Consider the following 15429-nt stretch of genomic DNA (forward strand, 5'->3'; position numbering starts at 1 on the left):
CACACACACAGACATAAAGCCACACACACAGACACATTTTATGTACTTTATTTGATTCCACATTACAAGTTAAAACCAATAGGAACCAAATATGATGAATAATCCAACAACTATTTTGACCAAAAGACAAGGCTTGTTATGGAAATGCATCATTACGAATACAGGAAACATCTTCTCTTCCAGATGAATGTAATAAGGCCAAAAACCCAACGACGGAATTCAAGGCCCTGGGACCGCTTCCGCTCTGGACTGTAGAAAAGATTTCATTAACCTATTATCCAATACCGCAATTATTAGAGTCCCAGCCGTAGGATCTCTCTAGTTCCTATGTAATTATGTATTTGTACTTAATTACTACATTATTGTTAAAATTGATTAGTCTACCAATCTCTGTTATGTCTGGGTTCAGCTAGTTAAGCAATTTATTACATCGGTACCTCCCAGCGCGCGACTATTGTTTATTTGGGGGTCCTAACTGCATGTAAGTCGTTAAGAGATGAGGCAGGGGTTTATGATGCCGAGAAGGTACCGTATCTGCCGAGAGAGGTGTCTCCACATCCCGCACCCGATCGACTGCCTCAGGTTAACAGGTTATGGGTACACGGCAAACGGAAGATAAAGTCACCCCGCACTTGTCTCGGTTCTCATAACATATCTCAACCTAGGTAAACACCATTGACGTCGGATCTTAGTCCAAAGTATGTGTGCCTCGCTCCATCCACAGCGAATAAACCTTACTGCCTACTTAACCAGATCAATAAACATATGAATAGACCAAACGGAATTCTTCCCCATATTTTTATGAAAGTTTATTATAAGACAAGATCTACTTTGTCAACAATACGACTACGACAGAATACAATGTTGAAAGAAATCAATGCATACCTGAACAAGGAAGAATGGGCTACACAGACGAGATATCTGAGGAGGTCCTGAATACAGTTACCTCTCGTAATATGTTACTTCCATCTTAAATGCATATTTGTCACGTGGGACACCTTGGTCAGGTAACCAATGAGCTACGAATATTTCGTTGGGCAGGGTTATTGTAATTTCGAGGGGTCGGCCTTTGCCCGACTTCCCATTGAACCCCTATGATTCTAAATCTTTAATAATTTGCCTAAAGACCGTTTCAAAACCAAGACCTTGCCACCACTCGCATCACGACCATCAGATTGATACCAAACACATCATGGAATTCTCAATACATCATATTACGCATTTAAACCACACATATTAATACATCTGGCCCACGTCTCTCCTGGGCACGTGGTATTCCTGTGCACGCGCAACCACTGGATGCCTCCCTCACCTGAGAGGGTCGAGTTTCCCCTCCCAGAGGGGGCGAGTTTGAACAGCTGGCATCTTCGCACAGAGGGCATTGTCCCGCTGAGCGGCCTTGTGATTCAAACGCCAGATAGGCAAAGTTTGTCTTTGTAATTTAAAGATAGCAAAAACAGTAAACAAACACATGAATGGTAGAAAAGCAACGAAATGTGAGATTCCTCAGGAACTCGTAGGTAATGATTATGAGGATGAAGATGAGGATGACTATGATGTCAGTGGTCAGAGAACGGTCAAGACAGTGGGGGGGATTACAGACGGCCCTCGGTACACGGAGGTAACAGTCAGTGTCCATCGTGATCGGTGAAAGATGCCCCCCACCGGCTTGTCACTGACGTGTAACAGGTGTGAGGAGTTTGCTGACCAACAGTGCTGCCTCTGAGTCCTTTTTCAAGGACCGGATGAGGTGTCTGAAGTAGCAGCACTGTATCAGCGTGAGGAGGAGGATGATGGCACTGGCAAGTACACAACCCCTGAAGATCCAATCCCACCAGGTGTACGCCGCCTCCGCGGCGTGAGTGGTGGAACTGGTGAGGAGCTCTGCAGTCTTCTCGGCCAGGTTCGCTTGTACCTGGGCCTGGTTAAGGTGGTAATCCACCTGCTGGATGAGCTGTTGTACCAGGGTCATGGTGTCTGCCAGCGCCTGAGTTCCCTCCTCATAGAAGTTGTCCTCCCACCAAGGAGAGAGGTCAGAGTCCAGGGGGGTTCTCCCAAGGATGCTGAGCGCCCCCATCGAAAAGTCCTCTGTCACTTCCAGACAGAAGCTGTGGTTGGCGGGGCATGTCAGCCCGCCATAGGAGAAAGAGTTCATCTCGCTGATAACACACCACTGTGTGCTGGACACTTGAACGGCATCCGAATATCCATGAAGAGACCTAACATTTATCAACTTGGAATCATTGAAAGCAAATGGTTGCAAAGTATTACAAGTACAAATTACATATTTGGTGGTCTCATGGCAGCAATTTCGGGTGGTGAACAGTGTCTCGGTTTTACCAACGGTCATATACCCTGCAAGGTGGTCCCACGTTAACACCTGATTGTTTGCCACCACCCCAATAGAATGTATGGTAGTGGAATTTGGGAAAACTTGATCAGGATGTATGAGAGGGAAGGTGGCAAAGAATCCAATACAACCGGGGCATTCTTTGCCCGTATACATCATCAAAGTGGTCAATAATTCAGAATACTGTACATCTTTCATTTTGTCAGATTCAAACCACCTATGTAAATCCAAGATCTCTATAAGATCTTGTAGCGCATGCTTGGGCACTTTGTGCAGGCGCAAGTCTAAAATCTCTTGACGGGCAGCTGTAAACAAATCTTGTGCAAATGCCCTGCAGGCTACGTCACGCTCGATAGTGTGTGTTTGGTTAAACAATGCAAGACTAGTGGTCAGTAGCGCCTGCGCTTCGGACCGTACAGCCTTAATGATTCGTTCATTGGAGTTAGTGAGGTGCTGGAAACCGGTGGCCACCTGGCTTGCCAGCCAACTTGTGTACTGGGACTGTCCATTGATTCTATACGTATTCACTACCGAATTAGCTGAGCCGAAAAGGCCAGATATTTGTGAGAGTAAATCTCTTTTCTTACGCATTGAATTTACTTGAGCACCCAGTCTGGTTTGGTAATCAGCAACTAGATCATCGATGCGTGACTGTAGCCATGTGTGTGTGTCCCCTCCCGTGTCACAATGTGTAGTGTATGCAGTCAGTATGTTTGAAATGTTGTATGAGATATGTGCCATTACTAAATTGACATTGTGCAACAAGGTTTTGTTCATGCTACCCTTAATCAGTCCATGTGTGGGTGTTGGATGAAGTGTGGGACATTGAGTTGGTCGTTTATAACCACATGTAGTCAAATTGAAACAATTTTTTGATTCCCATGTGCAATTAAAAGGTGTGGTGTACGAATTGTTACTGTGTAGGCAGCTGCCTACACAGTACACTCCTTCTTTTCGTGCGGTCCACACAAAAGTTTTTGGTCGGCTTTCATCTGTGAGGGGAAGAGACAGGTTATACGTTATGTCATTATAGAATATATGTGTGAGGTTATGGGGTGCCATGTGCATGCACCGGTATGCAGCTGGTTCAAGGTCCTTTGTGCGGTAGCACTTTTTCGGATCTTTTCCATAATTCTTTATCTGATAGAGTATATACATAGCACCAACATTAGTGTGTGGGAAGTTTTTCAACTGGTACCACGCGGTGCTGTTTTGTAGTTCTTCAGGATGTGGTGTATAGCCTACAAGGGATTTGGAGGGAGGATGGGTGGAACCTTCATTACAGCATATTTGGGTGTTGCAATTTTGATCCGGCGCTACGCCGGGAGGCCAGGCTATGTTTTGTTTGGTAGGTAGTATAGTGAGATCAGTGTGTTCTGGCCCCTTGAAGAATTTCCAGACCCATCTCCCGCACCCGTAGTTATGGGTGAGTTGAACTCGTTGGCCGGGTCGGATACATGTCGAGCCCGACACTTTCCGATTGTCCGGCATCCATGGAATGGCATTAGCTTGCCTGTAAAACAAACAAAGCAGAGTTATTGATCAGATGAGCCTCTAAACTTTTTACATTGCACCATGTGGTACCATCGCACCTTCCCTCTCACAGTCAAGGCCAGACAACTGTTGCACACAGCTTTAACTTCATATGGGCCGTGCCAGTGAGGGGCAAAACAGTTTTCTCTCACAAACACGCGGACCATCACCATATCTCCCACCTCAAATTTCCTTTCGGCCGTAGGGTTAAAGTGAGTGTCATTTCTCAAATCAGATTGCTGTTGCTTTAGAGCCGCCTGTGCGTAGAGCACCTTGAGGCGTTCTTGTATTTGCGTTAGAACTGTTTGCTGTGTGGCCACAGTCAGTGGTCCCAGGTCATTTGGGGAGATATGTGGGTCGATGGGCAGCCTCATGACTCGGCCTGTCATAAGCTCAAAGGGGCTAATGCCCGTGGCCCTGGATGGAGTGGCCCTTAGTATGGTTAATACTGTGGGGAGGGCGTCCAGCCAGGTGCGTTTGTTTTGCGTGATGTGTTTTGAGATCTGCTCTTTGATTGTGCGATTGGCCCTTTCCACCATTCCTGAACTCTGTGGTCGATAAGGAATGTGTAATCTTTGGCGGATGTTCAACAATTTGCACATGTTTCTCATTACATTTCCGGTGAAATGCGTCCCTTGGTCCGATTCCACCTGAAGTGGGACCCCGTAAACAGGAACAATTTGGTTGGCCAATATCCGCGCTACCGTGTGCGCGGTATTGTTCCTTGTTGGAATAGCTTCGACCCATTTGGAGAATTTGTCAACTATTACAAGACAGTACCGATACCCTCCCCGTGCTGCGGGCAATGGACCAATGAAATCCATTTGTAAGTTTTGCCATGGGCCTTTGGGGGGTGTAGGTCTGCGAAAGTTGGTGCGTCCAGTCTTGCCTTGGTTCGCTGCGGCACAAACCACACAATCGTCGCACCAACTTGTAACGTCGGAGGCCAGTGTAGGCCACCAGAAAAAGCGTTCGATGAGTTGTGCCGTACTTGCAGAGTTTACATGCGCATATTCGTGATACATTTTGATGACCGGGTTACGCAATGCTTGTGGCACCACATATTGGTTATCAAAAAGCACGACGCCATCCTGAATGTTTATTCTTGGTTTTTTGCTTTCCAAGTATGGCACAAGCTCATTGTCAGACACCCATAAATCTTTCTGGTATTGTTTCAAATCAATGGGGGTCGCGGAGATGGCGGCAATTAAATGCACAGGCGTAGTGAGTGGCTCCCATGGTTTCCCTGTCAGTGCGGCTTGTTTTGCAAGCTGATCGACGTGATTGTTATTTTGCTCATGGATGGTAGGATCTTTGGTTATGTGCGCTCTAACTTTCACGACGGAAATCGTATTAGTGTGCGCCTGCACTGCATCCCAAATGGCGGTGATCGTGTCAAAATGCTTAACGGGAGTACCAGCTGATGTGAGAAAGTTGCGCAGTTGCCACTGTGTCATAAAATCATGCACTACCCCGAACGCATAGCGACTGTCCGTGTAGATGCACAGCGGCTGTGGGTGTGCTTTGATTGCTTCTAACAACGCAATTAGCTCAGCTTCTTGTGCTGAGACTGACGACGGTAGTTTAAACAACAGCTCTTTGACATTTGGGTCGGGGGGTTCGGGAGCCCACACTGCACAACCCGCGTGGTATTCTCCATTGTCCATGTATTTTGATCCGTCAACATACACGCGCGTTTGCCCTGGGATTTCAGCATCTAACACGGGACTGGGATATTCTGGTGTGGGCTGGCACTCGTGTGGAGTGCCCTCAATGTCCCCAAGTAAATGCGGAAGTATGCGTGTGTGTTCGACGGTGATGTCACGCGCTTGGATGTCAGTTAACCATCGAGCGAGTCTTTGTGTTGACACACCTTTTATTCTGCCCTCCAATACCATTTTCACCGGTGTGTGCATTGTGTGAGCGACGAGGGGCTGAAAGCCCACGATTGGTTCGGTAGCAGTTATCATCCAATGTATTGCAAGCACTTGTCGACAGCACGGGTCAAAGCCTATTTCGATAGGGGACATTTTCCGACTGTAGTAAGCTACGGGGCGCAATTTTCCTCCGTGCTCTTGAGCAAGAACGCCACTGAGAGTCGCTTCATACGCATCTACTTGGATGTGGAACGTCTTGGATGTATTAGGCAGGCCTAGCGCAGGAGCGGAACACAGCTGCTGTTTCAGTGTATTAAATGCCTGCTCCTGCTGGAAGGTCCAGTCTAAGACATCGTTTGGCTTTGGTTTGTTTTTCAGTAGAGCGTACAGGGGTCTAGCCACGTCAGCGAAGTTAGGGATAAAATCGCGGAGATAGTTTGCGGTCCCTAACACCTTTTGGAGCGAGTTGACTGTGTAGGGGCGCGGTAGCTCTGCAATGCATTTTCGCCTACTGTTTGTCAGCTCACGCTGGCTTGGAGTGATTGTGTAACCTAAGTATTGCACTTCGGTTTTTGCGATTTGCGCTTTTTCTCGATTCAGTTTGAACCCTGCTCTTTTCAGTGTCGTAAGGACATCATCAACGACTTCCAAGTGTTTGCTAAGAGAGCCCTCTGTAGCAATCATTATGTCGTCAACGTAATGAGTGACCTGTCCTGAGTCTAGGTGTGGTTTGAGAATGTCTGCGACCGCTCGGTGAAATATGGCTGGACTATTGTGTAGTCCTTGTGGGAGCCTGCACCATGTATTCTGCACGTCATTCACCGTAAACGCTAATTTCCACTGATCCTCGCGTTTCACTTTGATTGACCAAAATCCGTTTTTAATGTCAAGCACTGTGAACCAGTTTGCGTCGGCGGCCACGGTGGTTAGGAGCGTCGATGGGTTAGCGACTATGGGGGTGGCTTTTGGCAGGGCTTTATTCAAGCGTTGATAATCAATACAAAGGCGCCACTTGCCGTTCGGTTTGGGTACTGGCAAGCACGGCGCATTCGTGGTGGAGCTACAACGACGCACAATTTTTCTCGCTTCGAGTTGCTTCACGATTTCCTGCACGGCCGCCTCTGCTTCCGGTTTAATTCGATATTGTCGCTGAGGAGGGGGCGGGTCCCCTTCGATGCCAACCTCGAAATCAATTTCCCCACAATCGTGTTCATGTGTGGCCCACAGGCTTTTGTGTTTGTCAATGAGCGGTTGCGCTGGATCTTTTTCGACTGAGATGGACATCACACGCCCCATATTACCGGGCGGTTTGGGCGCGCGGGGCTTTACGCTCTGATCAATGTTTATTTCAATTTGTTTCTCGAAACATTTTATGACAAAGCCATATTCGCCCATGATGTCCATTCCCAGCACTGTTCCCTCACTGTTTTCCGGCAAATACCATAATGGCTCGGTTATGACAACAGAGCCTAGATCCAATGTAACTGGTTGTGTCCGGTACGCAGTCATTTTTGTGTCGCCTATACCAGTAATCCGAATTGTTTCGTTTGTCAGTGGTAGCGGAATATTTGTGCAAGAACATGCAGCGCCGGTGTCAATCAGAACGTCAGCTAACTGGCCTCCTAAGCTAGCTTTGATCTTAATTCGGTTATCGACAGCAGTAATGCTGCCGAGAGAGGCCAAGAACCCCTATTGTGAATTAGCTAGACGGTCAGAAATGTACGCCCTATCGCGCTCCAACGCCTGGTAGTACGACACCCGCGCGCCTTGGTTATCTTGTTGGGCTCTTCCGCCATTTACGTAGCTACTAAAACGCTGTAAGATACGCTCATCTTCCGCAGAGGGCGGAATGTATCTTGGCCTGCGATCAGGGTTTGGTTTGTTTTTGCAGTTTTTGGTGGAATGCGCATTTGTGCGGCAGTTATGACAGTATTCATTCGGTTTGCGCTGGCCTTTGCCTTCGGTGACCCAGGTAGTGGTTGATACGGCGCGGTACTTTTTATTGCGAGACTCTATTTTCATGCCCCAGTCCACTAAAGCGTCGTACGTTTTATCGGCTGGGTCGGTACCCAGCAGCATAGCCTGCTGGATATGATCACCCGCATTATTCTTGATGAGCTGCAGTAAGGCAACCTCATCACGGGTGGGCCGCTCAGTGCCTGAGTGCTCGTGGAAAGCGACCCAGACTCTTTCTGCGTATTTTTCGAATGCTTCTTTTGCGCCTTGTTTAACGTCAGTGATTTTTTTCCCAGTCAGCGTGTGTAGGACCCCTAAGTTTGAGTAACCCAGCCCTAAGTTTGTCATGCACCATTTCTTTTGTCTCGTGTGTACCTTGTTTTATTATTGTTCCATCAGTAAGACCAGCGACGCTTGTCATTTTATGGCGCAACTCATCGGGGATTGTCAGTAACACGATTTGCCATACATCTCTAAGCTCTAGGCCGTACACGAGTGTCTGCAACATCAATTGGTCCCAATAAGGCTGAAATGGTCCCTTACGTGGCAGCATGCCAACCATTTCCTTGTGCCTGGTGCACTCCTCGCATGATAGCGGGCGACTTATGTATGTCGTGGAAGACCCGTCATAGATCTGTTTTAAGACCGCAACATTCTTTGAAGGCATAGCAGTTTTCTGTCGAGTTAGGACTGGGCTACTTCGCACCCATTGTTTTGCTCGGACTCTAGCTGGTGGTGCAGTTGCTGGTGCAGATTGGGCCCAGGAAGCCAGCTCAGACAGCTCAGCCTCATCTGGGTCATATAGTGTCGCGTCCTCTTCTACGTCTATTACGGTGTCCGCACTAGGATTGTACGGAGGCGGGCTATACTCTCGTAGTTTGGGGGTTTTAAGGATTGAGGGGGTTTCCTGAAAGAGTGGGGGCCTTGTCTGGTTAATCGGGGTAGACTGGAGATCAAATTTGGGAATCACTGACGAAGCTTTGCTGCGCGCAGGCGTTATCGGTTGGACGTTCATTTGGGCCATTTGTTTGGAGATGGCTATATCCTCCTCGTCTTCACTATCGTCCTTACTAGAAGCGGAAGCGATTACAGCCTTTTTGAGAGAGGCCACCGGAAACCCGGCCTGCTCGCAATATTGCTCGAGACTTTCATTGTAGCCTTCATTAAGACTCAGTTTCTCTTGGAGCTCGCCAATTTGCTCCTCATAAGCGGTGCTCTGCCGAGCCCAATTTTGCTTCTCGAAATTGAATGCCTCTAGTTGTGCGCGTAATTGTTTTAGTTCCTCAGAACGGCCACGTTCCAAACTACGAGTATTTTCGAGTTCGCGTGTCTTCGAATTTAGAGAACCTAGGTCATTTCTGCGTAATAAGAATAAGATGGCGGCTAGACCATCCTTATTCTTGTATTTGCGGAGCCACTTACTACCCTCATCGCCTTCGAGCCATTCCAATATACGGGGGTTGTCTGAATTTGGGGTGATGCCTTCCTTGTTGAGGCGGCAAAAGATATCTTTCAAATGATCAGTGGCAGAAGCCATTAATTGTTCATCTACTCTGTCGTGTCCCTGAGGTGACATGTTTCCCAACACTAGTTTCTCCACCCAATCAGCGTTCTACGTTGCTGATCTGTCGCGAGTATGTCGACTCGAAAACAAAAAAGGATGAATATATGTAGTGTGCTAGTTTGTCCCTGTTTTGTGTTGTGAATAATGAAAGAGCTTGTTCTTACCAAATCCAGGCGTAGAAAAGAAGCAGTTCTCCAAACCTCATGCTATCTGACTCCAGGATAGATTCTGCTTCTCCAGGGATCACGTCGGGGTCACCAACTGTAATAAGGCCAAAAACCCAACGACGGAATTCAAGGCCCTGGGACCGCTTCCGCTCTGGACTGTAGAAAAGATTTCATTAACCTATTATCCAATACCGCAATTATTAGAGTCCCAGCCGTAGGATCTCTCTAGTTCCTATGTAATTATGTATTTGTACTTAATTACTACATTATTGTTAAAATTGATTAGTCTACCAATCTCTGTTATGTCTGGGTTCAGCTAGTTAAGCAATTTATTACATCGGTACCTCCCAGCGCGCGACTATTGTTTATTTGGGGGTCCTAACTGCATGTAAGTCGTTAAGAGATGAGGCAGGGGTTTATGATGCCGAGAAGGTACCGTATCTGCCGAGAGAGGTGTCTCCACATCCCGCACCCGATCGACTGCCTCAGGTTAACAGGTTATGGGTACACGGCAAACGGAAGATAAAGTCACCCCGCACTTGTCTCGGTTCTCATAACATATCTCAACCTAGGTAAACACCATTGACGTCGGATCTTAGTCCAAAGTATGTGTGCCTCGCTCCATCCACAGCGAATAAACCTTACTGCCTACTTAACCAGATCAATAAACATATGAATAGACCAAACGGAATTCTTCCCCATATTTTTATGAAAGTTTATTATAAGACAAGATCTACTTTGTCAACAATACGACTACGACAGAATACAATGTTGAAAGAAATCAATGCATACCTGAACAAGGAAGAATGGGCTACACAGACGAGATATCTGAGGAGGTCCTGAATACAGTTACCTCTCGTAATATGTTACTTCCATCTTAAATGCATATTTGTCACGTGGGACACCTTGGTCAGGTAACCAATGAGCTACGAATATTTCGTTGGGCAGGGTTATTGTAATTTCGAGGGGTCGGCCTTTGCCCGACTTCCCATTGAACCCCTATGATTCTAAATCTTTAATAATTTGCCTAAAGACCGTTTCAAAACCAAGACCTTGCCACCACTCGCATCACGACCATCAGATTGATACCAAACACATCATGGAATTCTCAATACATCATATTACGCATTTAAACCACACATATTAATACATCTGGCCCACGTCTCTCCTGGGCACGTGGTATTCCTGTGCACGCGCAACCACTGGATGCCTCCCTCACCTGAGAGGGTCGAGTTTCCCACCCCGGAGGGGGCGAGTTTGAACAGCTGGCGTCTTCGCACAGAGGGCATTGTCCCGCTGAGCGGCCTTGTGATTCAAACGCCAGATAGGCAAAGTTTGTCTTTGTAATTTAAAGATAGCAAAAACAGTAAACAAACACATGAATGGTAGAAAAGCAACGAAATGTGAGATTCCTCAGGAACTCGTAGGTAATGATTATGAGGATGAAGATGAGGATGACTATGATGTCAGTGGTCAGAGAACGGTCAAGACAGTGGGGGGGATTACAGACGGCCCTCGGTACACGGAGGTAACAGTCAGTGTCCATCGTGATCGGTGAAAGATGCCCCCCACCGGCTTGTCACTGACGTGTAACAGGTGTGAGGAGTTTGCTGACCAACAGTGCTGCCTCTGAGTCCTTTTTCAAGGACCGGATGAGGTGTCTGAAGTAGCAGCACTGTATCAGCGTGAGGAGGAGGATGATGGCACTGGCAAGTACACAACCCCTGAAGATCCAATCCCACCAGGTGTACGCCGCCTCCGCGGCGTGAGTGGTGGAACTGGTGAGGAGCTCTGCAGTCTTCTCGGCCAGGTTCGCTTGTACCTGGGCCTGGTTAAGGTGGTAATCCACCTGCTGGATGAGCTGTTGTACCAGGGTCATGGTGTCTGCCAGCGCCTGAGTTCCCTCCTCATAGAAGTTGTCCTCCCACCAAGGAGAGAGGTCAGAGTCCAGGGGGGTTCTCCCAAGGATGCTGAGCGCCCCCATCGAAAAGTCCTCTGTCACTTCCAGACAGAAGCTGTGGTTGGCGGGGCATGTCAGCCCGCCATAGGAGAAAGAGTTAATCTCGCTGATAACACACCACTGTGTGCTGGACACTTGAACGGCATCCGAATATCCATGAAGAGACCTAACATTTATCAACTTGGAATCATTGAAAGCAAATGGTTGCAAAGTATTACAAGTACAAATGATATATTTGGTGGTCTCATGGCAGCAATTTCGGGTGGTGAACAGTGTCTCGGTTTTACCAACGGTCATATACCCTGCAAGGTGGTCCCACGTTAACACCTGATTGTTTGCCACCACCCCAATAGAATGTATGGTAGTGGAATTTGGGAAAACTTGATCAGGATGTATGAGAGGGAAGGTGGCAAAGAATCCAATACAACCGGGGCATTCTTTGCCCGTATACATCATCAAAGTGGTCAATAATTCAGAATACTGTACATCTTTCATTTTGTCAGATTCAAACCACCTATGTAAATCCAAGATCTCTATAAGATCTTGTAGCGCATGCTTAGGCACTTTGTGCAGGCGCAAGTCTAAAATCTCTTGACGGGCAGCTGTAAACAAATCTTGTGCAAATGCCCTGCAGGCTACGTCACGCTCGATAGTGTGTGTTTGGTTAAACAATGCAAGACTAGTGGTCAGTAGCGCCTGCGCTTCGGACCGTACAGCCTTAATGATTCGTTCATTGGAGTTAGTGAGGTGCTGGAAACCGGTGGCCACCTGGCTTGCCAGCCAACTTGTGTACTGGGACTGTCCATTGATTCTATACGTATTCACTACCGAATTAGCTGAGCCGAAAAGGCCAGATATTTGTGAGAGTAAATCTCTTTTCTTACGCATTGAATTTACTTGAGCACCCAGTCTGGTTTGGTAATCAGCAACTAGATCATCGATGCGTGACTGTAGCCATGTGTGTGTGTCCCCTCCCGTGTCACAATGTGTAGTGTATGCAGTCAGTATGTTTGAAATGTTGTATGAGATATGTGCCATTACTAAATTGACATTGTGCAACAAGGTTTTGTTCATGCTACCCTTAATCAGTCCATGTGTGGGTGTTGGATGAAGTGTGGGACATTGAGTTGGTCGTTTATAACCACATGTAGTCAAATTGAAACAATTTTTTGATTCCCATGTGCAATTAAAAGGTGTGGTGTACGAATTGTTACTGTGTAGGCAGCTGCCTACACAGTACACTCCTTCTTTTCGTGCGGTCCACACAAAAGTTTTTGGTCGGCTTTCATCTGTGAGGGGAAGAGACAGGTTATACGTTATGTCATTATAGAATATATGTGTGAGGTTATGGGGTGCCATGTGCATGCACCGGTATGCAGCTGGTTCAAGGTCCTTTGTGCGGTAGCACTTTTTCGGATCTTTTCCATAATTCTTTATCTGATAGAGTATATACATAGCACCAACATTAGTGTGTGGGAAGTTTTTCAACTGGTACCACGCGGTGCTGTTTTGTAGTTCTTCAGGATGTGGTGTATAGCCTACAAGGGATTTGGAGGGAGGATGGGTGGAACCTTCATTACAGCATATTTGGGTGTTGCAATTTTGATCCGGCGCTACGCCGGGAGGCCAGGCTATGTTTTGTTTGGTAGGTAGTATAGTGAGATCAGTGTGTTCTGGCCCCTTGAAGAATTTCCAGACCCATCTCCCGCACCCGTAGTTATGGGTGAGTTGAACTCGTTGGCCGGGTCGGATACATGTCGAGCCCGACACTTTCCGATTGTCCGGCATCCATGGAATGGCATTAGCTTGCCTGTAAAACAAACAAAGCAGAGTTATTGATCAGATGAGCCTCTAAACTTTTTACATTGCACCATGTGGTACCATCGCACCTTCCCTCTCACAGTCAAGGCCAGACAACTGTTGCACACAGCTTTAACTTCATATGGGCCGTGCCAGTGAGGGGCAAAACAGTTTTCTCTCACAAACACGCGGACCATCACCATATCTCCCACCTCAAATTTCCTTTCGGCCGTAGGGTTAAAGTGAGTGTCATTTCTCAAATCAGATTGCTGTTGCTTTAGAGCCGCCTGTGCGTAGAGCACCTTGAGGCGTTCTTGTATTTGCGTTAGAACTGTTTGCTGTGTGGCCACAGTCAGTGGTCCCAGGTCATTTGGGGAGATATGTGGGTCGATGGGCAGCCTCATGACTCGGCCTGTCATAAGCTCAAAGGGGCTAATGCCCGTGGCCCTGGATGGAGTGGCCCTTAGTATGGTTAATACTGTGGGGAGGGCGTCCAGCCAGGTGCGTTTGTTTTGCGTGATGTGTTTTGAGATCTGCTCTTTGATTGTGCGATTGGCCCTTTCCACCATTCCTGAACTCTGTGGTCGATAAGGAATGTGTAATCTTTGGCGGATGTTCAACAATTTGCACATGTTTCTCATTACATTTCCGGTGAAATGCGTCCCTTGGTCCGATTCCACCTGAAGTGGGACCCCGTAAACAGGAACAATTTGGTTGGCCAATATCCGCGCTACCGTGTGCGCGGTATTGTTCCTTGTTGGAATAGCTTCAACCCATTTGGAGAATTTGTCAACTATTACAAGACAGTACCGATACCCTCCCCGTGCTGCGGGCAATGGACCAATGAAATCCATTTGTAAGTTTTGCCATGGGCCTTTGGGGGGTGTAGGTCTGCGAAAGTTGGTGCGTCCAGTCTTGCCTTGGTTCGCTGCGGCACAAACCACACAATCGTCGCACCAACTTGTAACGTCGGAGGCCAGTGTAGGCCACCAGAAAAAGCGTTCGATGAGTTGTGCCGTACTTGCAGAGTTTACATGCGCATATTCGTGATACATTTTGATGACCGGGTTACGCAATGCTTGTGGCACCACATATTGGTTATCAAAAAGCACGACGCCATCCTGAATGTTTATTCTTGGTTTTTTGCTTTCCAAGTATGGCACAAGCTCATTGTCAGACACCCATAAATCTTTCTGGTATTGTTTCAAATCAATGGGGGTCGCGGAGATGGCGGCAATTAAATGCACAGGCGTAGTAAGTGGTTCCCATGGTCTCCCTGTCAGTGCGGCTTGTTTTGCAAGCTGATCGACGTGATTGTTATTTTGCTCATGGATGGTAGTATCTTTGGTTATGTGCGCTCTAACTTTCACGACGGAAATCGTATTAGTGTGCGCCTGCACTGCATCCCAAATGGCAGTGATCGTGTCAAAATGCTTAACGGGAGTACCAGCTGATGTGAGAAAGTTGCGCAGTTGCCACTGTGTCATAAAATCATGCACTACCCCGAACGCATAGCGACTGTCCGTGTAGATGCACAGCGGCTGTGGGTGTGCTTTGATTGCTTCTAACAACGCAATTAGCTCAGCTTCTTGTGCTGAGACTGACGACGGTAGTTTAAACAACAGCTCTTTGACATTTGGGTCGGGGGGTTCGGGAGCCCACACTGCACAACCCGCGTGGTATTCTCCATTGTCCATGTATTTTGATCCGTCAACATACACGCGCGTTTGCCCTGGGATTTCAGCATCTAACACGGGACTGGGATATTCTGGTGTGGGCTGGCACTCGTGTGGAGTGCCCTCAATGTCCCCAAGTAAATGCGGAAGTATGCGTGTGTGTTCGACGGTGATGTCACGCGCTTGGATGTCAGTTAACCATCGAGCGAGTCTTTGTGTTGACACACCTTTTATTCTGCCCTCCAATACCATTTTCACCGGTGTGTGCATTGTGTGAGCGACGAGGGGCTGAAAGCCCACGATTGGTTCGGTAGCAGTTATCATCCAATGTATTGCAAGCACTTGTCGACAGCACGGGTCAAAGCCTATTTCGATAGGGGACATTTTCCGACTGTAGTAAGCTACGGGGCGCAATTTTCCTCCGTGCTCTTGAGCAAGAACGCCACTGAGAGTCGCTTCATACGCATCTACTTGGATGTGGAACGTCTTGGATGTATTAGGCAGGCCTAGCGCAGGAGCGGAACACAGCTGCTGTTTCAGTGTATT

At 47.5% G+C, this 15429-nt stretch overlaps 2 protein-coding genes across 2 annotated transcripts; both read right to left on the reverse strand.

Moving 5' to 3' along the window:
- Positions 1 to 1412: 1412 nt before the first annotated feature.
- Positions 1413 to 3762, reverse strand: LOC134461877 (uncharacterized). The gene has a single exon (XM_063214714.1). It carries the CDS (start codon positions 3506 to 3508, stop codon positions 1673 to 1675), a length of 1836 nt encoding a protein of 611 aa, XP_063070784.1. The 5' UTR covers positions 3509 to 3762; the 3' UTR covers positions 1413 to 1672.
- A 5458-nt stretch (positions 3763 to 9220) lies between these two features.
- Positions 9221 to 13116, reverse strand: LOC134461878 (uncharacterized). Its single transcript, XM_063214716.1, has one exon. It carries the CDS (start codon positions 12860 to 12862, stop codon positions 11027 to 11029), a length of 1836 nt encoding a protein of 611 aa, XP_063070786.1. The 5' UTR covers positions 12863 to 13116; the 3' UTR covers positions 9221 to 11026.
- Between the last annotated feature and the right edge of the window lie 2313 nt (positions 13117 to 15429).

Source organism: Engraulis encrasicolus, chromosome 13, assembly GCF_034702125.1.
Source record: "Engraulis encrasicolus isolate BLACKSEA-1 chromosome 13, IST_EnEncr_1.0, whole genome shotgun sequence".
Lineage (NCBI taxonomy): Eukaryota > Metazoa > Chordata > Actinopteri > Clupeiformes > Engraulidae > Engraulis > Engraulis encrasicolus.